Raw genomic sequence first — 24,007 nt, 5'->3', positions numbered from 1 at the left:
AGTTACCAAAAAGGAATTTAAGCAGACATACATTTTTGTCATTAATATTTGCTTGATTTGCAAATAGTTATATGATGATAGGGTGGAAAGACATTTTTTTTCAGCTTAAATTAAGTGTTCACAAGAATTGCTGGAAAGCTACATTGTAAATACAAGGAAAATTATTAACACTTTTTTTTTGGTGCAAATTCTTGAGCTTTCAAAACTGCCATTGTACACCTGTCAAAAAGAGGAAGAATATCAGCCAGGTTTTTTTTTCTTGGCATCAGTCTTGCCATCTAACTGCTGATGCTATGTAAAGAGATTATGATTTAAATTCTTTAAAAATATAACCAGTTTCAATTTGATGTACTTATTTTGTTAGGTAGTCTGCTATATTACCTGTGCTTTTACTGTAACATACAACCGTATATGTGTGTATGAGGAAGAGAAATACTCTTGAGTCTTGCTTTATGCTCAGATATGTCCAGGTAGTGCTTCAGCTGAAGATTGCTTTATTCAGAAATTGAGAGTTCTTTACATTGAAGTTACTAGGGTGAGCATTAATTTAAACTATGTGAAACTACAGATTCAGGTGTTCAGAACAGTGGACCCAAAAGGGTTTAAGTAAACGTCTGATCTCCAAGAAAGAGTGCAAATAAAATATTGACAGAATTCTAGCTTTGTCTATTTATTTATTTATTTTAAGGGATAACACCTTGCCCAAGTGACTTTCAACCATTCGTTTGGCATGCTTAAATGTACTTAAATCGGGGATCCATTTGTAGACAATTAATTTTGAAGCTTTTCTAACTGAGCTTTTGTATAATGTGTTTTTGCTTGGCAGGTATCCAGTTGGTTTGCAGTTGAGAAATAAGATGGCAGTATTCTATGGGGTGTTAACAAACTGTGCTAGTCTGAGATTTTTAGTTCTTGAGCATGTGTGTGTTACTTCTGCTGTGAGGAAGACCTAAGTGAAAGGCAAAATACAAACAAGGAGCCTAAGAAACTTCATATGCCTCAAACCAAAGCAAATATAAACTACTTGTATGCTGAGTTTTGAATAAGCTAAAGTTTTTTAGACGTCTGAAACTGACTACTACTAGTTCTGCTTTTCCTTAGTTCTCTAGCTTAAAGCAAGCCAAAACAAGTTTTCCCCATCTACTTAATGAGAATAATGTTCACTTTAAAGAAGTGAATCCCATATCCCAGTTATAAAGGCATAGTAATGATGAATAGCTTCAAACTGTAACAGAAGAAAAAAAATTGTTAGTTATAGTCAGCCTGTGCTAATTCTAAATCTATTAATGTATAGCTAGTGATATATGCTGTAAAGTGGTTGTTTATGGTTCCATTTTCCTACTACTCCCTAACAATTGATCTAATTCTTTCTTTGTATTGAGGAACAACTCAGTGCTGAACCCTCAGCAGTATTGGCAGCCTTGCTGGAAAGATGCAATTGGTAGTATGGACTCTCTGAGGTCTCTTGGCTACATAATGTGTTCTCTCTGTGTTAGCTAGTCTGTATGTACCAGGCTAGTTGTTACGTGTTCGATTGAGTTGGGCCTGTACATTTTAAAATAAAGAAAAACAAGGGATTTCATTGTGCTTTTCTTGTTGATGATGGTGCAACTCATCATAACTTATTTTGATTGTGGAACATTAGCTAATCTGAATACAGAAAATAATGTAGAACATGCTGTTTTGCTAAATAGGGTGATTAATTTGTCTCTGTTACAGCTGGTGGTTTGTTATATGGCAAGATATTTACTTTGTTTGCACTATGGTACTGGTGGCCCAGGAGTGAGTATGAAGTACCTGTCCTGGAGACTGTGTAAGATGAGAATTTGTATGCTAACAGTAGCTATTAGACCAGGTGGACTTCCAGGTAATACAGTTCTTCTGTGTGTACAAGGCGTGAATGTTTACCTGCTTGTCCATATCAAGCAGCTATGTGGTTGAGTTTCCTGTGGGGGAGAGGGAGGAGAATAGGCCAAGACTTCAAAATTACATAGTGAAGGTTAATACACTCACAGGTAATTAACTTCAAGTTCTTGACAGGAAGCTTTTTTTTCTTGATCTTTTTTTTTTTTTTCTTTTTTTTTTTTTTCCTTTGCCAGCTATCCTTGGAAAAGGTCTGTAAGAGTTTGATAACCACTGGTTAGGTGGATCAGGTCAAGTGATTGGAGCTGCAGTGTAATCTGTTGCCCATAAGAGGCTACTGCAATTAGGAGAAAGTCACAAGTGCCGTTTCCAGGTGCTGGGGGAAGCCAGAGCCAGACTGAACTTGGTGGCAGCAGGGACACCAGGGAACCAGGCAAATGCGTACCTGTTTTCAGAAATGGCTGCTAGCAAAAGATATCACTGTCTCTAGACATAAGTTTGTTTTAGATGCTGTAGAAGTGACAAGAGATCTAAACAACAGCAGTGCAGGTGTCAGAGCTGGGACAGGTGCAGTGGAAGCTGCAGGGAGCCCAAGCTGGGTGCTGGCTGTGGAAGGCAGCAGAACTGAGTGCATGGGGAAGTGACAGAAGGGATATCTACATTTGTATTCATTCTTGTTTCAAGGAGTGTGATGTATGTGTACAGCATGTGTGAGCTTTCGCTTAAGAATAAATAACACATACTTCCAAGATGAGATATTGGGACTTGTGACTTTTAATTGCTACTATTTGTTTTGAAGACTTGAAGATCAAGAAGATATGTAGTGATATAGTGCAAGAGTGTGCATATAAAGGCAACATTATGGTATGGGAAACCTGTTTCTTGCTTCAGTTGTTTGGCAGTATATAACAGGCTTGGGGTGAAGATGGGAGAAACTGCCTTTCTTGTCTTAAATGTCACTACAAAAATATAAAAATCAATTATATATATATAAAATGTGCAAATCTACTGCTTTGCTAACAGACCACTCATTGTTCTGGGCTCCCCAGTGCGAAAAAGACAAAGGTCTCCTGGAAAGAATCCAGCAGAGGGCCACAAAGATGATAAAGGGCCTGGAGTACCTCTCTTATGAGGGAAGGCTGAGTCTGTTCACCACTTTGGGTCTGTTCAGCCTTGGGCAAAGACAACTCAGAGGGGATGTGATCAATGTCTATCGATATCTCAGGTGTGGGAGGCAAAGGGACGAGGTCAGACACTTCAGCAGTGTGTAGTGATAGGACAAGGTGAAATGGCCACAAGCTGGAGCATAGGAAGTTCTGCACAGATGTAAGAACTTCTTCACAGTAAGGATGATGGAGCACTGGGACAGGCTACCCAGGGAGGTTGTGGAGTCTCCTTCCTTGGAGATATTCAAGATTTGCCTGGATGTCTACCTTTGCAACCTGGTCTAGGGAGCCTGCTTTGGCAGGGGGTTTGGGCTCAATGATCTCTAGAGGTTCTTTCTGATCCCTACAGTTCTCTGATTCTGTGATCAACATCTTCTGAATCTGTTAGTATTCCTGAAGTGAAGTACAGGGGGGAATATGAGGGAACAAATTGAGGAACTGCTTTTAATCTTCTGTTGCTTGTATGGGAAAAATTAAGATAATGATCAAGGAATTAGTGAAAAGTGGTATTTGGTGATGGTGAGCTTGTGTGTGTCCTGTGGCTGTTCATGGCCAGGTTGCTTCCCAAGAGTTCTGCAGGAAATTCACATGTAGCAGCTAGGAACAGAAGTAAGTTATTGAGTATACCTTGGCAAGGGATACTTTCTTACTTTTCGTACTTACGTTTGTTTTGGTTTCCAGCTTTGGCACAAAATATCTAATGCTTTTCTTTGTGAAAAAAACTTTGGCTTTTATCCATAGCCTGTTCTGTTGAAAGATGGCCTCAAAGGAATTGGATTGTCACTGAGCGTACTGTTCTGTGTGAGCAGTGAATCTGTATGCAGTGATGTGGAAAGAGTCCTATGGAATGTCTCTTGCAAATAGTTTGGGATGCCAGAGAAATTGGTGTTTTCTCCACATACCTGCAAGGATCGACAGTGACTTGTGTTGCAGCAGTGGAGAGTTTCCCTTGGTGGCTACAAACAAGTGCCCCTCTGTTGGAGTTGGAAAGAGGAAAGAGGGTGCTTGCAGCTCTACTTAGGTGTTGCGTACTGCTTTGTATATATTTAAACACTGAGTTCTTTCAAGCTGTATAGTATTACCATGTTACTCTGCTGGTTCACTTTCAAATAGGTTACTAAGTTTTTAGTGAAGTGCCTGCTTTATTTCTTTAGTAATTAGGTAGAGACCCACAGCAGCTTTCCAGTGGCCTGATTTTAAATAGATAGAAATGAAAACTGAACTGTAAATGATCTCCTGGATGTAAACTTTTCTTCTTCTTCAAAGTTTTGGTTTTCCTGGTTTGTGCTATCTTTATTACTGAAGAAAGTGTTTCTATACCCCTGGGATCCCAATGAATCAGTTTAGTTAGGAGAAAAATCAGAAATATACAAAATTAATCCTGTTTTCCCTTTGTCTTTAGTATGCGTAGCAGTCACACATTGTGGCTGTCATCAGTGGTGGAGTTCTAAACTTGCATCACCAGTGTAGACATAGGTTTTGAAACAAGCTCTGTGCTTTATATCATACCTGATAGTTTAAATCAAGACACAGGAAATCTAAACCTGAAAATGGACAGTTAGTTTGAAGTCAAACAAAAAGGTAGTCTGAAAGAGCTCACATCATGCTAAAGCAGTAAAGCTTTTGGTAGTGTTAGTTGTGGGACTCTACAAAATAGGAAAGCTTTTCTTTGTTAGTGTCCTCTACTGATTATGTAAGCTAACATGTTAAACTTAATAGTAGCTTGTAGTTTGGCAGAAGTCTTACTAATGGAGATAATGTTCCTTCAAAGTTATTCAGAGACTAGATACAATGAAACAGTGTCAGGTTTACTTGCTTTAGAATGAATAATTGGATGTGTTCCTGTAACTGGGACCCTACAAGAGGGACAGAGGAATGAGCAAGTATTCTTTTCAACACAGGAAGGGCCACCCAGCGTACAGCTACAGCAGAACTGAGAAGTCTGGAGCGTAACAGAGTTTGTCTTCCCTTCCAGATGAGGGTTGGTTTTGAGTACTAATTACTTAATTAGTACTTTCTTTTTGGAGTTTGTTACTGCAGTAGAGAAAGCCTGTACCAGAAGGCTTGCTCACAATATGTTTGTAAAGTGGTTTCTAATTGACAAGTATAGGATGGGAGAATTAGATTATCCGTTAGTATCATGCAGATATGAATTGTAACTCCTTTGATTGCTACCCTCCTTCAGTGGCTTTTTCATCACCTTATAGTGCAGCCTTCATACTCCTTAATACAGAGATTCTGAGTGCTTATGTGTCACAACTTTATTTGTGAGTAAAATAAGCCACACATAAGTGGAGGCTTCTGGATTGATCTCTTTAGAAAATTCTGAGAATCAACTGTGGGTTTTGTTTTCCTTGAAAGTATTGATATAATTTTCTTTTGTAGTTTCCTGAGGTTCCAATAAAATCTACTTAAGGAGAGGGTATTTTGTGTTGTGTCTTTGTTGCTTTTGGTCGATAAAATCTTGGTGACAAAGATAAGAATTGAGAAAGTGTATTTGAGTCAGTGCTTTACAATGGAGATGAAAGGTTAAGGATACTTGATTTTTTAGCAGTGTAAGCATAGATGTGTTTCCTGTATTTGTGTTTTCAATTAAATGCATTGTTTGATAAGTGTCTTGATAAGCTTCTGTATTAGTCTGGTTAATTTTCAACATCTAGAAAATATTTGACTGGTTAACTGGATTTTTTTGTTTCTTTGTTTGAGTAAGCTTTGCTGTGGAATATAATACTACTTTAAAATGCCAATAAGGATGTAGGGCTATAAAAGTAGGCAAATGATTATTTAAAGAAAAAGGAAAGGGGTGAGTTCCAGGAAACTTCTGAACTCTCTTCCACCCTCTTCCTCCACCCTCCTTGTTATAAACAATCTGTGAGTACTGCTAATGGCATCTTCTAAACCTGCATATCTATCTTTGTCTCCTAATGCTACTTAATTCTTTCAGAGCTTTTAGCCATGTGGGCTAAATTCAAACTAAGACCCAGACTAGAAGCGTATTGACGTGGTAGTTCTCAGAGTCTGACATTATGGTACCCATACCTCCATTGTTGAATGTGTTAGTGATGCTGCTGCTTAGCAGAATGTACGTGTATGAATGTGTATGAGCTGCTGATAATATTGCATGCTATAAAAATATATATATCCTTTTATCTTATGGGATCAAGAAATTGAAACAGGCTTTGAATACACATATTATTCTTTATATTCCTTTTTTACTAATAAATCTACTAGTATTGTTTATGTGGTTTTTTTGTTGTTGTTTTTTTTTTTTTAATGCTCAAGGAAGAAAACACTAAAATTTCTAAGAGAAATCTTTTAGAAACCTTCTTTCGAAGAAATCTTGTAAATGGTTCTTAAAGTCAAAGTATGAGATCTACTGCTTTTATTTACATGAATTGCATCCAGGCCAAGAGCTCTGAAGTAAACATAAAGATCACCAAAAGCTGTGATGTGGGCTTTCCCAAAATATCCAATTTTCTTCAAGGGTGATTAAAATTTCAGTAAAAGGGTACTTTTTTTTTTTTTTTTTTTTTTTTTTAAAAAAAAAAAAAAGAAGTGGTTTTCTATTAAACATGAGTGCCATGTTGCCATTAAGGTCCTTCATTTGATTGAGGCTACAAACAGGACCCGAGAAAATGGCCGCAAGTTGTATCTGATGAGGTTTAGAGTGGACATAAGAAGGAATTTTCTCTCAGAGAGCGGTCAGGCACTGGAATGGCTGCCCAGGGAGGTGGTGGAGTTGCCATCCTGGCAGTGTTCGAGAGACATCTGGATAGGGAGAAAGGAGATATGGTTTAGTGGTTTTCTGTAGGTTGGACTAGATGATCTTGTAGGTCCCTTCCAACCTCGTGATTCTATGGTTCTACGGTTCTACTTAATCAACTTAGGGCAACTTAGGCAACATAACACTGTATAAAAATAATAAAGTAGGAAGTTGCTGATAATATGGTTGTAATTTAGGCAAATTAAAACATTATCACTACAGACATGAAGATTTGCCCAGAGGACAGGAATATTCAAAATTTTTTTTTTTAAATAATTTCTCTGCATGTTTATTTTGGCTTTGGGAGGGAAGGTTTCAGTATTTCTACTCTAAACTGCTGTTTCACATGTATCTCAACTTTTATTTAATGTAACTCATTTAATAAAAGTGAAGGTATCTCTGTAAGTACCCTAAATTCTTCTTCTCTCCTTCCTCCTAAACAAAAAAACAAGCAACACAAAACAACACCAAATATCAAAAGACCTACCACCACTGTTAAGCACTGACTTTGATATTTGTACATGTGTAATTAATTAAATTATCTGGTGTCAGAAATTCACTTGTTGCAGTGATTTGTCCCCATGGCTGTAAGCTGTAGTTAACCTTTTTTTTCCTGTATGTCACAGTAAAAGCAGGTGTTTTCTTCTATGCAGATAGATGGTTTCTCTACAGGTTTGATAGTTTTGGAAATACAACCCTGTTTTGGAGGCTTGGTATCTTAAGTTGCTAGAAAATGTTGTGCAGTTTCATTTTATCTGTTCTTCCTTGTCTAGTGTTTATAGAAATTTGACTTGGCTATGGCATGCTGTTGCCATTGTGGGGATAGACACATTTTTCCCCTATAATATTTAAAAATTCCATACTGGCTCTAAAATGCTGAATTACAAACATCTGGGCCAAAGTGCCTGAAGCCATTGGATATGGCATATTTGAGTCATATTGATGGAAGATCTTTTGTTTAGATCTCCAGTCTGAATTTTGTTCATTTCTGTAATGTTTGATTTACTATACATCTTAGTTCGCATTTTAGTTTTCTGACTTTTAATGGGATTGTTCATGTTCATAAGGATGTCTTAAAGCTTTTGAAACTCCTTTCCAGTTTAGGAAGAAAACACAGGAGGAGAGTATGTACCAAAGGGTGTGGTTTGATATATTGAAGCTTTAGGGTTCTTAAGGCTGGATCAGAATTGTCATGGTTGCATCTCGGAAAGCATAGGCCTGGAGCAGGCTTGTTCTGGAAGTCCAGATTTGCCATGTAAGAGAATTATGGTGATAAATAACAAGCAGGTGTTATGCAACACTAGATAATAACCTGTCGTCCAGGAGTCAGTGTAAAAGCTTGTGTAAATTTGACTTGAGATCTGTCTTTTTCAGACACATATTTTTGTTACTGGGTGGTGGCACAGTGATTAAGGTGCGTGGTACTGTGGTCTTACTGCTCTATTAACAAGACAGATAACTTACATTGCTTATTCCAAATTGATTAAAAACATTTCTGCGTGGTTTGAGTAGCTGTTTCAGAAAGCACCTTTTTTTTTCTTCGCAGGAGGCTCGTCAGAATGCATGTTACATGTAATGTTGACTGAGGTGGACAATTCCAAGTGTTTGTTAAACAAATTGGATAACAAATAATTTACCTGTCAGATGCATTAGACCATTTTTATTAAATATCCACTCAAGTCATGAGTTTTCAGTAACAGTCCTAGAATGTTAATCTTTCACTCTTCAAAAGAATGATGTGTGCATCTGTCTTGGAAGCACTACTGTATAGATTCTTCTACATGATTACTCAAGAAAGAAAAAAGAATATTGTAATTAAGTATTAAAAAGGCTTGTTTTAATGGTTGTTCTTTAGAAAAAGGGTGGTGTGGATTCAGAAGAGGTGTGGGCTTTCTTTCATAACTAATTTTTTAAGATTTCTGTCAGATTTCTTCCCTTAAACATTGTCCATTGAACTGCTGATTTTACCCTACTTTAGGATGGGGCTCTTCTGCAGGGCATGTCTGTGTCAGCTGGAAATTCCCCCATGGTCCTGCTCTTTTGCCACCTGGGCCAGACACCCTCCTAATGCCGTTAGTGCTGATTTGGTAGCAGTGGCTTCACAGCTGAAGTGGCAAAATGTTCTTTGGGCTGGCTTTCTGCTGGATACCCTGGCCTTGTATAGTGTTGGCTCCCATGATTGCCGGCACTATCACAAGAAAGGGAACTGCAGCTTTCTGTTCCAGTCTTCTTTGCTATTGCTAACAAGGTGGACATGGATTGCTGGAACTATTACTTCTTTCTTTATCAGAATCTCTATTCATTGCCTTGCCTTCATGCTACAGCTTGCTGTACATTGATTTGTAGGTAATGTTTCATCAGTGTAAGAGTGAATGTGTTATCAGTGAATCTATCACATAGATATAATTGCATCCCAAACAAATATGAATAAAGGAGAATTCAAGAGAAAGGGAAAGCTGAAGGTGAAGAGTTAGGCCTCAGATGCATGAGGTCTATAATCTAATTCTGTGTCAAGAGAAACATGTAGGCGAGTAATTTGTCAAATTTTACAACTTTCCTAGAGTAATATTTTATGTGTTATCTGCTGATATTTGATCTTGTACAGGAGCTGTTGTATGTGGGTGCTCTTTGATTTGATAAAATCTGGAGAGTGTCATAACTGAATACACAGACCCCCTTTGCTCTTTTCTTTCCTTGCCTGACAATCTACTGTTAGGGTAAGGATTTGGCTTGCATGTACTTCAAATAACATCAGTACAAACTGGTTAATTTTATCTGTCCCGTATTATGTTGCTTCATATCTGGACTCATCTAGTGTTCATTCTATGCCATCTATTACTCTAGGGCATGAATGTTTCATGTTTGTACAAGTGACTATGGAACATATAAATATGTGAGCTTGGTTAGATTGCCTTAATGGTGTTGAAACAGCCATGGTTCATACTTCTTGTAGATTCAGGTGACGATCTAAGACTACTTTAAGATAAGAAAAACTTGAATATCTGTCAAAAATGCAGCCAAAAGGCCTAGAGACAAATTTATGTAAAAGCGAATGATGAGAGACATGTTGTAGTTGTACAGGGAGTAGCTTTGAATTTGGAAAGTGTCCTCCTCCTGCCAGGAAAAAAGAAAGAAAGAAAAAGCCCAAGAACATTAGCTAGCTCAGAGCTATTTGCATGGTGACCACTTCCTCATACACGTGGGAGCAAAATTCTTGATAGAGTGTTGTTTGAACAGGAATTTCTTCCATCTGTTTCTACAGGAGGATGTTTCTGAGTACAGAAAGTACATACTCTATGTCACATATATTTTTTTTGTTGTTGTTCTACTTCATTATGATGTATCCAGATCAGAACTGCAGGTTAAGTAACAAAGTAATCTATGCAGTGAGATACATAGTAGTCTCACCATTTAGGTCTATTCACACTACAACCTTCAGCATTGTCCTCTAGTCACTTGAATTGCAGCTCTCCCAATGGTTGTGCGATTGTGTAACATTACCAGAGATCTCAGTTCGCAGCCTGCCTAATACTCTTAGTCCCAGTGGTTTACAGCAGCCTGAGAAATCCCAGAGTTCACCATTAGGGCAGCACACCAGAGAGTATCAGCGCAGAACACTGCTGTGGTTTTGTACACATGCAGATTGTGAGTACGTGCCTATACGAACTGAAGCAAGCCTGACGTGTGCTGTGTTGATGCACCTCTTGTGAACTAGCTATTTGTGGAAGTTGTGTCTTAAAAAATGCTTGTATGCAGTCAAGCCTTTATTCTTATGGGCGATTTCATTTTGTTAAATGATGAGCCACTGCCTACCATGGGTTCTGTTTTTCCTTGCTAAGAGAAGAATATCTGCTAAGAGGAATAACACAATTAATTGGTATTATAGAAAACTCTCCTTAGTATTGGTTAGTAGGTTCCCATGTAATAAAGAAGGTGAACAAAACCGTCTTTAGTGGTATTTGGTACAGCTGAGAAGGGAGAGGTGGTGTTCTTACATGGATGGGCTGCATTCAAGAAGACTGTAGAGTTGGCCTGGTATGACTGATTTCTATAGGGATGAGCTGAGTTGGATGCAACTCAAAAATCCTGTTTCTGAGAGAGGAATTTAAAGTATCAATACAAAACTCATCCTAGATCTACCAATTCCTGAACTTAGATGTGTATGTCAGTGTGGCTTCCAACAAGCTCTCCATTTCCTTGTGCCCATGTCCATCTGCTAAGTGTGCTGAGAGCACAGCCCTGGACGTGCTGGAGAAGCCCAGGAAAGCAGGTTGCATGACAGGCTGGGCTGGCAACTGCTTTGTCATCTCAAAAGCAAAATTTGAAGGCTAGAAGAGTTTGTGACTGTAGTAACAGATGTGGACCTCTGGTTGAAGTGTTAATTGTAATAAGTGATAATGGATGTTCTGATAATTGATGCAGAAGCTGATTGTAACATGTGACATGAGATACACCTTGAACATGTCTGAAAGTGAAAATCAGGAGGAAAGACTGAAGGACAAAACATTTATCATAGCTATAAAGCTCTCATACACTTCATCAGGAATCATGTGGAACATCAAATATGTGGTTGAAAGGTTGCTGTAGCACAAATAGTTTAGCTGAGTTCTCACGCTGTTGTCACTGAACACGTTCAAGGACAGGATAGTTTTGAGTTTTGTTGGCTATGGTTTGTTTTGGAAGAATTCTTACTGTAGTTAAGCGTGTTGAGACAGTTGCAGTTTTGTGTTACTACATAACTTTCCATGTGAAGTAAAGCTTTGGTATTTACTTCTAGGTGAGAGCAGACTTTTATCCAGAGTGTTTTGGTATGAGGCTCATAAGATGGAAACTTGAGTCTGCTTGATAAAAGACTTGTTTAATCTTTATAGCGTTGGGTTTTGAGCATGGCTCTACATGTGTGTTGTTTTCTGTTTCTTTTTAAAGGAAGAAATATTCTGAATTTTTTGTTTACTTTGTTCCAAGACTGAGTGTCTGTTAGCTGGGAACCGTATGACTACAGACCAAAAAGAAAATGTATTCTGCCCCAAAGGAGTAGATAGCCTTTCACCTCACCCAGTGGAAACCTACTTTGTACTCTTTGTGGGAATTAAAATAATTTTAATATAGGTTTTTCCTAAGGAAGACTGCTTTAAAATGTAGGAGAGCCAACCCAAAATACTGTCATCATAGCCACATTGCTAGCAGAGAAGCTGAAGACTGTGTATGTCTGTGCTGTGTATCCAAGACAGCATAGGTGTGGCTGGGGATGCTCAGCTGAGAAGACCTACTAGGAGTGAGGATGTCTGCTCCCTTCATTACCTTTGTTCCTCCTATACAAAGTGTTTAGTCATTTGTGTAGCAATGAAGAGGGCCTTTAGCAGTTTGGAGGAGGAAAGGCTTGCATACACACATGCTTGCTGGTGATCATATCTTTACTGAAATGGGAACAAACTGCACGAGGATTTTTTAGTAATCCCTAGTTCATTTTGCAGATTGAGAATATATGGTTTATGTCAGAACAAAAAACTGCTTTGGAATGAGTGCTCAGCAAAGGGTCGATGACATGGCGATAAACATGCTTAGCAGATGTTTTAACTTCTGGGAAGCAAGGTACATTTCGTTTCATAGTGCTAATGAAGGCTAGGATCAGAGTGAAAGTATAACCTTGTAGCTGTCCTCAGCTGTGGCTGCTGCAGAAAATGCAAAGTCCTGAGCTCCATTTCAGCTCCTTTTTTGGTATTCTCTGAGCGGGAATCAGAGACGCACCACTGTGCTCCTTCTGCTGCCCTGCGACCCTCCGTGTCCTGGGAGATGGGAGGCCTGCGAGGGTGTGATTGGCTGCGGGACAGGAGCTGCTTCCTTGGGCCCTCCCGTGAGTCCTGTACGTGCAGCAGTCCGGTACGTGCAGCTGTCTGCGTGTGGTTGCCAAGCTGTGGGAGCGCTGTGCAAGGGCACTGCGGGTAGCATGGAAGGAGCTCCGCTGGGGAAGAAAGCGCAACACGTATGTAAATAGCGGCGTGTGGCTCCCGAATGGCGTGAGTGGGTTTGGGTGCAGGGCTCTACACTCTCAGGTCTCTGTTAGTGAAGGAGAAGATCTGATGGGAGAAGACAGACTGGAAGCAGCAGTGTTTCTGTGCTGTGTAATTAGAATTGCTGAAGTGTAGTAACTGGCTTATTACTGAAAAAAGATTTGCTTGTACAAGCACAAGTGTGTACTAGCAGATTTTGAGAGTGGATTGTTTTGTGTGTGTTGTTTTGAGTCAGCTTTCCTTAATCCGAAGGTTACAAACTGTGGCTCTGAGTAATTCTGTGCAAGGGTAGCAAGGGAGTTTCTATTCCTGAAATAGTGAATTGATTTTTCCTCTTCACGCCACCACTCCCACCCTTCCTCCCCCCAAAAAATGCCAGGGCAACGAATGCAGTGACTTCTGTTACAAGTCAAATGTTCCTGGGTGTTTTCTTTTGACTTGAGCAGCATGGCTGTAAAAACCCGTTTGTGGGGATTTCTATAGTGGACATTACTGCCTGCATTATGAACTTTGCTTTGTTCTCATGTAGGAAGTCTTTATCACTAATATTTACCTGCAGTGCAGGAGGTAATGGGGATTGCTACTTTACAGCTACCTGGAAACTAACATCTATGGGGTAGAATTTTCCCAAGCCATAAACCTTTTAAAAATGCTTCAATTAGTTAATGCAAGTTTTATGAGAAGACTGCTAAATTTTCTGTTTTCCTTTATGAACATAACAAGCATTTCATTTACACGTGTTGGCATATGTCTAATTGCTTTTGTTTGCTGGGCTCTGTTGTGCAGCACTTGGCCTTTGATTTTCATTGTGGTGCTGCTTTGAGCTTGGCACAGGGCTGCCTCAGGTGTCTGTGTGTTGGTAGGGGCAGGCACTGGTTAAAGCTGATGGAAAGCTTAAAGGGTGCACTTACACCAGGATGTCTGCATTTTTGCACATTGTTGGTGTTTACACATCCTTTCATTATTTGGCTGTTGAGCTTTTTAAGTTGTGATTTTAGAGATAATGGAGCTGAAAGGAGCCACGGATTTTTGAATGAAACCCACTGTTGTGAGACAGTGATAGAATGCGCTTTGTAAAATGATGACTGGGCTGTTAAATATGCAACTTGACACCTTCTGTTGGAGTGGTGGCATTATTTGCTAACTTCATGCGCAGTAGTAAATTTCCGAGCTCACAGAACACTGGGGTTGAATTCAATTTGTTTTGCACTGTGATTAGTAAATGGCCTTGTGGTTATGGTATAAAGACTATGGGGACTACTCGGACTATTGGTCAGAGCCAAGGCTTCTCTTGTAGGTTGTGGTGCTCAGCCAGACAGCGTCCTGATTGTTTGCTAGAACCACTGAAGTAATACTACTTTTAATGTTTATAATCAATTAGTTTGTATGTGCATCTGTGCAGGAAGGGAGAGATATTAACATATTAACGCTTTTAAGAGCTACTTCTTTATTCTTCTTCCAAAAATAGTACCTGTTTTTAGAATAGTATGTGTACATTTCTTTCCTTATTCTCTTCCATGCACAGCTTTGGAAAAGTAAAATGTGGCCTGAGGGGTGTCAGCCAAATTCTGTTGATGTCTGTTGGACTTATTTATCCAAACTGAAGGTTTGTGTAGCTCCTGTGCTTGTTGTGAGAGTTCTGGAAGCAGATTGGTCTGAGTTCAATGTTTAGTAGGATAAGCTGTGCTGTTAATTAGAGGATTAGCAGGCTAGAAAAACTTCTTTAAATATTGCTAACCTCTTTTGCTATAGCTGTGGTCTTAGTGAAATCTGAGTGTGCAGCTTCTCTGTGTGGCTTTGGATATTGCTCTGGGAGGAATTCCCATCGACTTGTGAGGATAGTTGTGTAACAGCGGTGGGATAACCACAGATAAAATCCGTAGGAAGGAGGAGGTGGGGGGGACCCAAAGCCTTGGAGCTGTATTATATCTTTTCTGTAGTGCTTGGGAAATAGCTACTGCTGTGATAACAGGACAAGAAAGTATCAGGAAAACAGCTGTTTCTCAGCAATTGAGAGTGCGGGCAAGTAGGACCAAGAGGAACCCGTCAATACAGTATGATTTCTATTTTGAAACTGGCAAGTATTCTGTTTGTGAATTTCTACTACTTTTGTTCTTACCTAGGCCTTCACTTCTTACTGTTGGGAAAGAACGTTTGATTTTCACATCCTGCTTGTCCTTCAAGGTGCCAACAACTGGAGATGCCTGCTCTCCTCCCCACTGTCGTCTCATCTTACCTCTGATTTAAAGGGGAATCATTCTGACAGAAGTAGAACAATCTATTTAGAACTTCTCAAGTGCTGCTGTTACTGGTTCCTGCAGGGGAACCAGGTCAAAAGTACTTTATCTAGGGCTGGTCGGTGCACTGTGAGGTAGCAGAGGAGAGCTGGGGCACAGACCTGGTACTGGTGGTTGCCAGAGGAAGTAATTGGTGTCAGTCTCTTATGAGAAGTCACTGGTGGCATTATTTCCCAGGCTTCTCATCTTATGTACTTCTAGACTTGCTGTTGTTACTTGATTTGTTCTATAAAATTAGGAAGTACTGGTAGTATCTGACTTTTGTTTTTATTTTTTATTTTTCTGCCTCTGAAATATTACTGCTTATTAGTTTACAGCTCTAGGAAACAGAATGATTGGATGAGAAGCTGTACATGCAATCTCTAAATTGGAGATGTATTTTAATGTCTGATTCCATGGAGTTTTATGTATGCTTAGAACAGGAACATAGGCTTCTGAAATAAGCCATTTAGGAAATGCGTTGTGAATTACCCTACCAGTTCTTAATGATGCTGAACGTTTTCAGTAGCAGTGTGACAAAACAATGCATGTGTGCCTATCTATTAAAAGTCTTTTCTATATTTTTTCATGTATACACATTTGTGCACATGTCTGGAAAACAGGTGCAGAATCAGGTTTTGTAGTCTTTAATTAGGTTTTTTCTCTTTTTGTGAGATGTATGCTCAAAATAGAGCTTTTCATTTCTTTATTTGGCTTAAAACAGATCACTATTGTCAAGTATTCTGTATTTCATTTTATTTTTTTGGATGCTGAAACCTTGATAGGTAGAATCTATTTTCTGTGTACAAGTCCAGCTAAAGGAGGTCTGACAGTACAGTGCACTTATGGGGTTCCAAGAGGAGGTTGCCATCAGTGCAATGTGTCCAATGTGATGGTGTGGGCAGTGGTAGTAGTACAGCACCAGAATGAGGAGCTTTGGACTTGAGGCCAGGGAGAGAGGGAGATGATATTCCCATGCCCTTGTCTGCCTTTATGCATCTAGTTGAAATTCTGCAGTGGGGGTTCTGGTAGCATGGCATTGTATGCCTCAGTTGACAAAAAGGCAAACCATCTCCAGAACTGCTGGAAATAATTGTTGTTGTATTTGTATATGCGTGTGCATTTGTGTATTGCCTCCTATGCCCTTCTTCCCATGAACACCAGAGCTCTCTTCTGGTGCTGCAATTAATTAGTTATGCCATGTTGGAGAGCTTCAGTTGAGGGGATGTAAGTGGAGCAGATGAGTATTGTCTTAACAAAGTTACTGTTGAGCTCAGACTCTTCTGAGGGTCGTGGTTAGTAGGCAGGGTTGTTGGACTAGATATCTTAGTGGTCTTTTTCCAACCTCAGCATTTCACAACATAATTAGTTTATTACGTTATTAGATTATTTACTTACATTTCAAAAGTTAACTGGATCAGTCATCTGCATGATCACTGTTTGTCACCTGGATATGAGTGAACTACATTGTAAGTACTTTAAAACTGATACGAGTTTGCTGCATCTCTTGGAAGCAGTTACTCAGCAGTGCTGTGTGCCCTCTGAAGCCTGTCCTGTCTGAGTGCAGGAGGGCAGGCAGCTTTGTGTTGAAAAGAGCATGTGCGGATGGCAGTGGAAAGTTTCCTTTACATTTCATAGGCAGTGCGTCATATTTATGCTAGATAGTAACTGACACATGCTGCTGGAGGCTGACAGCTTAATCCTAGCAAACTGGAGTGTTTTCCTTCAAGCTTTGCGCAATGTAGGACTAAGTTTGTTGTTGTTTTTTTAATAGTACTATAGTACTGTTATGAAACATGTAACGTTGATATTTAGATACCAAAGCTTACTGTACAAAATGAAGACACATGTTTGGGAAGACAAATGAGGAAGGCATGGGCAGTTTTGGGGTACTTGATTGTCTTCAATAGAAGGGAGATTAAGCTCTTCTCCCAGACTGAAAAAAGACACTTGAAAACCAGAGGTGGCATGGGGAAATCTAGCAGAGATCACTTAGAATTGCCAACAGAAAAGAGAACTTGAAAGCTGTGTTTGGTCTGCAGCATTAAAGGGGAGTGATATTCATGCTGGGAAAAGCTAGGGTGCTGACTGGGCTCCCTGTGCTCCCCCTTCTCATCTCATTTGTTCTGTCTCTTCAGTGAGAAGAGTTACACGTGTTAGAAGTGGGTCTTGAATTTTGCTTTGGTTTATCTTTGTCAGCTGTCTCTGAGCAACTGTGGGATCACAGTGCATGAAGTTTCACATGGAATTGAAGATAAACTGCAGAAGAATGCTTACTAAGATAATGCTGTTATCTTTAGGTGCCTAGGAAGGGGAAGCTGACAAACTGCAAATGGTCCTACCTTGCTTTGTACTTTTTTACTTTCTAAACAGTTTACAAACTAAAAGATGAACTGAAGTGGGAATGCATTTTGATTCACTAGCTGGAAGTTGTCTCTCGCTTGTGCCTTAAACTGACGTGGTGGATCTTCTATAATTACTGGAAACCTATGCCCTACAGACTTTATTTTTAGCAAGGAAAAGGCTGAAGCTTGGAGTCAGTTTGAATTTTTCTTTTTATATTTGACCTAAGGCAAAACTATCCTAGGACTTGCTGTTGGCAACACGGTTCCATTAAAATGGTTCTTTGTGCCTTTCTAAACAAAGGCTAGAAATAATATACTTTTTCATGTATGATATTTGTGGTTGCTAATGGTTTATTCTTGGAAGAGTCTTTGCATACGTTGAGTACTTTGAGATAGTGATAGAATGGTTTACAAGGGCATGCATGCCTTTCTGTAATCTAATCTCAAAAGACGTTAGTTTCACATGGTGTGGTTTTGAAGGCTGCATCTGTATGTATGAAGCTGGCATCTTATTAAAAGGAAAGGATAAGTATTAATGTCACAGTGTAAGAGATTCAACAAGCACAGTTTGAGAACATTGCTGGAAAAGAAATCTTTTCTCACATGTGAATTTTCCACAGTGTGTTTGGTTTTCTTTCAGTATGCATTCATCTGTATAATGAGGCAGGGAAAAGTCTTGTTGTCTTGTGTTGCTAGAAAACTGCTTGGCGAGCTTCTGAGTATCCTAAATGAGAGACTGAGGAGGAAAAAAAAAGTTAGGTATGTAATATTTTAGTGGGCTCTATGGCTGCAAGCATCTCAAACATTAACTTACTTAAGTGTTACAGATCACCTAAATTATCTTTATTTCCATCTCTAGCTTCAGACTTTTCTGAACACTGGCTTTGCTTATGTATCAGATTCAATGAAGTGATGTGTACTACGGACTTACTATTTTCTGTTTTGTGTTACTAAGATAAACTGGAAAGTGGTTACGCTTAATGCTACCTGTGTAGTGTTATGAACACACCAGTGCAGTTAGATGTTTTTCTGTGTTTCTTTGGTGCCCCAGCAGATTGTTAACTTAAACACTGTAATGTTGCTGCTTGCTTCTAGAGCTCTTTTTGTTACTGGCTTTTTGTATGTTAATTTTTCCCCCCAGAGTTGTACAGGAAAACACATCTTCAGTAAACTCAAGAGCTAAGACCTCCTACTGGAACTGTTTCTCCCCTACCTCCAGAAGTGTTACCAAAGAGATGGCAGAAGTTGATTGCATTGTGGAGGCATTTCCTGGAGGGCTCTTTAATCCTGTTTGGATGTGTAGGAGGCAGGAATGTTTCTCGCCCCTATGATCTTAATACTGTGATACTTTCTAAACTTCTACCACTTCTTTATTAATAAATTAACTGTTCCCATCCTTGTAATAGTTCCACAGTTTTGTGCACCAGACGAAACTTTGGTTTACTCACCTGAAATTTACTTCCTCTAGTGGTCCAGACTGTGAAGGAGTCTGATTTTTCTGACACACTTGCATATCTCTGCCTTTGCAATGCAACTGAAGAGACAAAAAGAAATTACTGTGTAATACTCTTCTTGACATCCTCAGTCTTAGGGAGACAAAATCCTCCTTTATTTGGCTTTCATGAAATTGTTCTGTCTTATGCTACTCCTTATTCAACATCTTGCTTATTTACATGGTGCCAGCTGCTTTCCTTTGTCATGTGGTCTAACTGCTTTTGTTACAGCCTTCCCAGAAATGGAAGGACACTTGTTATGGGATCCATTAGAAATCTCATGTGAAAATTATTTTTTCCTTTGTGTGCTGGACAATTGGTTGTCTTTATATCCTTTGTTATACTCGTCCTAATTACTCAATGTTTAGGATTTGTTTTTGAGTGGGTGACATGCTGTAATAGTACCTGCTCTAGAGGGACTGAGGAGTTGTGTGTTTGGTTGTTTCTGGGGGTGGTGGGTAGGGTGCTACAACTTGTTTTGGCTTACAGCTGCTATACATTGTGGTGATGTTCATTCTCAGTTCTTCCCTGTGAGAAAACACTGTGCTGTTGAGTAATTCAAAAGTCAAAATTTAGGTGAATATCAACACTGTTTGGGTTCCCAGTCCCTGTAAAGACTCATGATTCAACTTGCATATTTACAGTGTGAAACCAGAATCTCTGATGTTGTGTTGAGCTGTGTAAATGTGCCACTGGGCTGCTTCCAGGGATGAGGAGCAGCCCGATGCCTTGAGGTGGATCAAAGTGTCTCATGTCCCTAACAGAAGTCAGTTTAGCTAGTTGGAAACAAAAACAGCTATTTAAAATAAATAAGTAAATGGTTCAACTCTTTATATTCAGTTTCACAACTGATAAATATGACTTGGGAGGAGGAAAGAAGTGTTTGCCCAAGGGACTGGTAAGAGCAAGGGACAGCGTTCTCCACTGGGTATCCTTGGGGCCACTAGCAGGTAGAGGTCCACGCTGCATAGGGGCCCTCGGGTCTGGCATGTGCATGGCCAAACCCTGCCCTTATGTCAGGCAGCTGGTTCTTCCAGCAGGCTGTGTATGGTGAGCTTGTATGAGTGAGCTGCTTCCTGTGAAATACACACTGCTGGGAAAGAGGTAAATTTCAAGTTGTTGAGGTGTCTGTTCTGAGATGAGGTTGGCATACATATTGCTGTAACAGTTATTTTAAGATTTCTTTGTCAAATTGAGCTAAAAGTAGTTTGCAAAGGTTGCGTTAGGCATGTTCTCTCCGGTGCTGTGTAGGATTAGAGAAAGCATTCAGGGATGTATAACTTACTCTGGAGCCTGTGTCTATTTTAAACATCGCACTTTAGTGTGATGGGTGTTAACATCTCAGTAGTAAAGGAACCTGAACAGAAGACACAACTGCTGTTGTATAATTTTGTATTTGGGAGAGTTGTAGCATATAAACGACCTGCTGAAAACTGGGCAAAGGGTTCGTTATTTGGATCTTTGGTCTAGAAGAGATGCTTGAGTTGTTTACCCCTCCACATTACCTTCGGTTCATAAAAGCTCCTTATCTGTGCAGGAAAATCTCACATGGGATTAGTTCCCTAAACAAATGGGTTCAAGATCTCTGAGTGTGAATTCTGTAGCTTGGTAAAATTTGCCAGCTGGTTTGGTGAAGGACATTTGCTACTGTCCAGGGTAAAACTGAAAAAATATCCTGCTCCTGGAATGCGTGTCCTGATCCTCAGTAAGAGGAAATCAGCAGCCTTGCAAAGGGAAATGCCACAATGTTTAGTATATCAGAGGATTTATTCTCCTGTTTTCCAGCTTTGAATTCTGTTCACTGTCATTAATCTAAATGGTTTTATGTTTCTGTAGACAGCGTTTGTTCTGAGGGTTCAGCTGTTGTTGTGTTCCTCACCTCTTTATCTTTATTGAGATGTTGGATGAAATTTGATGTAAATTTTGTCCCATCTTTTTGCCTTTTGCCACAGCAGTTGATTCTCTTTCTAAACTTGGAGCAGCATCTCTTAATGTATAGCAGCAATTAATTTGTGAAAGTAAATAGTCCAGGAGTTTTGAATTGTCCTCTCTTTTGTCTTTACACAAATAACTAAGCATATTTTACTTCATTTTTGTATGACATGTACTTTTGTAGCTTTAATCATACTGTTATTTTGATATTTTCTACCAACAGTAAAACATTTTCCTTCAATGCAGAATAATATTTTCTTGAGGAATTGTGCGAGTAGTTTTTCAGTTTCATTTTCTTTCAGTTTCTAAGGGGTGAGCTTCTATTATTTTACATAATTTCAGCCAACAGCTTTGGAACTGAGGAGTATGTTTTGGAATCCAGAAGAAGTTAGTATTATTTGTGTATTAATTGAAGCTCATGTTTTTTTTCTTCTTTAGGGTCACGATGAGGAAGCCGTTGTGGATATGGGCAAAATCAGTTCTACTATCAATACAAACTTTGAGAAAGAAGAACTAGAGAGTAAGTTTATGGGGGGTTTTCTGCTTAATCTATAATCTTTTGCCTCTAGATAAAATATCTATTTTCCTTCAAGTGCAACCAGTGTTGCTGAAGGGAACCTGAATTTTATGGCCGGCATGCAGCTCTAGGAGTGAAACCTGGAAACTGCAAATGACCTGTGCTGTTTTAGATCTCTGCACTTACAAGTAAATCCTCTGTGTTCTTTGAATCTGTCAGAGGAAAAAGTATTTTTAAAGCATTCATGATGTTTTCCAAGGGAAAGTTTTGCTTATGAAACTATCAGTCAGAATTTTGTTTTGAGTAAATGATTATTCTTGGCAGATTGTTTCCCAGCATGAATGATGCCAAAGCTCATAGAAGAGGAGACTTGAGGAAGACATTTTATTGTCTGAAAGTTTATTGTCCCTGTGACTGTGGTCATACACTTTTAAGCACTGTATCTGCTTAGGTGGACAGTTTTTTAGTTCCATACTGATTGTGCATTTGTCTGCCTGCAGTCAAAGTATTATGGAACCCTACTGAATTTCCTTTTTTTAAATTCCAAATCTTGCATTTGGTCAAGAAAGAAGAAAATATATTGAGTCCATTGTACACTGAAAAGTGCAAAATTAAATACTTTGTCTAAGAATTAATTTCTTGCTGACTTGAAAAGGAAGTAGATTGGAATGAAAATTCATGCACGCCAGTTAGTGATGCAAGCAGAAAAAGCTAGAGGACATGCAGTGTTTTAAATCTTATTTAGTTAGCTTTGCTCAGAAGCTTAATTAACATTTGCGAAATGCCAGAATGCCATCAGGAGTTACGGTAACTAGTATTTTCTGAGTGAAGTGACTTGCTGCTTCAGAACACCAGACAGGTGTTATAGCAGCAGTTTCTAGTGGATAGAAATTGAGTTTAGGTTGCTGTCACATTTTCTTTTATTATGAGACAGTTCATAGTTACTGAGTGTTGCTGTGTTTCCTTCCCTCTTTCTGCTTTCTATCTTGAACTGACAGTTTCTGTCCAACTGTATAGTAAACCTTGTTAAATACGTTAAGCTATTAGAAAAAGAAACACCCCTTTACAAAGGAAAACAGTGAGAAAAGGTCTCATCAGTTGAGCACCCTGAACCAATCTGCCCAGTTTGCAGATAGATTTCTGCCAATACTGAGAGGAGAAAGGAAGTGTGGTGTGAGTATAAGGTTGAGAGGTACAGAGGTGGAGATGACAACAATGCCACTTCATATACAGTTAAGCTCCTGTGAAACCATTGCCATGTCTGTTTTTGCAGTTAAATCTTTAGTGCAGACTTAAGCTGTCTCCTCCTCCATCTCCTTCTCTTGTTTTTATCTGGGACAAGACCCAAAAAAAGTATGTGTGCATTTGGCAGAGAGGTGGGGGTTAAGAGGAGGCAGGCATTCAGCTGGAGCAGTTTGTCAGTGCACCCAACAGCTGGAATGCCTCAGCAGAAAAATGGCATGGGAACAAACGAGCAACCAGATCACTTCCCCAGTCTCCTTGATAGCTCAGGCACAAGAATGTTGCAGACAGCACAGCACTGCAAGGGGTACAGGGCAGGGGTGGGGAGACGGGTTAAGGCTGCTTGAGGCAATTTCAGCAATTTCATTGCTGACTCTGAAAATATTTTGTGTTTCCTGTGGCCAAAGAATAAATTAAGGTGAAACCAAGGCTTGTGTTTCAAGAGCACTTGAGTCAATAGCAATTTGAAGGAGAGATGAGGGGTTATCCCTATCCTCACCTTGCTCTTAGCCATACCGCCTTGCCCTCTTCTAGTCAAATGACTGTTACTACTATAAGTTGTTTAGATTTAGGATGTTTTAGATGATAAATGTACGTGAACTTAGAGCTGTTTATTATGGGATCACTAATTGTAAGCTATGATGATGTGACAAGACCTGAGAATTTGGAGCTGCTTTGTTTTTAATTCTGAAACTAAAATCTGACAAGGAGAGAAATAGAATTATTGTCTGCAAACAGTAGAAAACTCCAGATAGTATTATTTTTCATTATGAACTTGTGAAAATTTTCTTGTAGTCTTGGAAAGATCAATGGTAACATTAAGTAATGTGTTTCAAGACCTGAAGCTGTTTCAATCCAGTTCTCCCAGTGACTTGAAAAGGAGGAGAGTTCTAGGAATTTGGAAACTTTCCAGAAATGTGCGTTAATTCATTTTAGAGGAGGGACAGCAAACAGTTAATTGAGTTCAGCTATGGTTTGAAGCACCAGACCTTGAGAGTCAGCAATAACAAGGGATATTTAATAGCTTTAAAGCCACTACAAAATGATGCTGATTGGTTTGATTCCTCAGAAATTATAACTTAGTACTAAAGCAATATTTTTTTGGTCCTGTCAGTATGGGAGAATTATTTTCTGGTAATTTTGACATGAAATTTTAATGGAAAGTAGACGAGTTGCTGAAAATAAAAATAAATCTCTGAGACTGGGCTCTGTACTCTATTTATGGTTGCTGGGAAAGTGTGGTACGAATCCAGAGTGAAAATATTTAGGTTAGAAAGGTTAAACATGTCTACTTGTTTCATAACTCTTCATGTAAAAGAGAAATGGGTCAAAATGGTAAACTGCAATTATGATTGGATTAAATCAGTACTAAACTAAGGTAACACTTCATACTGAAGCT

General features: G+C 39.2%; 1 protein-coding gene across 7 annotated transcripts in view; it reads left to right on the top strand.

The window, feature by feature from the left end:
- SLC4A7 (solute carrier family 4 member 7) overlaps positions 1-24,007 on the top strand; it is a 78,694-nt gene that overhangs the window by 10,601 nt on the left and 44,086 nt on the right. For 6 of the 7 annotated variants that reach the window (XM_032442354.1, XM_032442355.1, XM_015853940.2 and 3 more), the window contains exon 2: positions 21,288-21,369. In XM_032442354.1, coding sequence (XP_032298245.1) covers positions 21,288-21,369 — 82 coding nt within the window. Of the gene's footprint in view, positions 1-12,626; positions 12,776-21,287; positions 21,370-24,007 lie in introns of those variants that run through there. The other variant, XM_015853941.2, reaches the window with a different exon arrangement.

This window comes from Coturnix japonica, chromosome 2 (assembly GCF_001577835.2).
Source record: "Coturnix japonica isolate 7356 chromosome 2, Coturnix japonica 2.1, whole genome shotgun sequence".
Classification (NCBI taxonomy): domain Eukaryota; kingdom Metazoa; phylum Chordata; class Aves; order Galliformes; family Phasianidae; genus Coturnix; species Coturnix japonica.
This window is presented reverse-complemented; position numbering and strand designations above follow the sequence as displayed.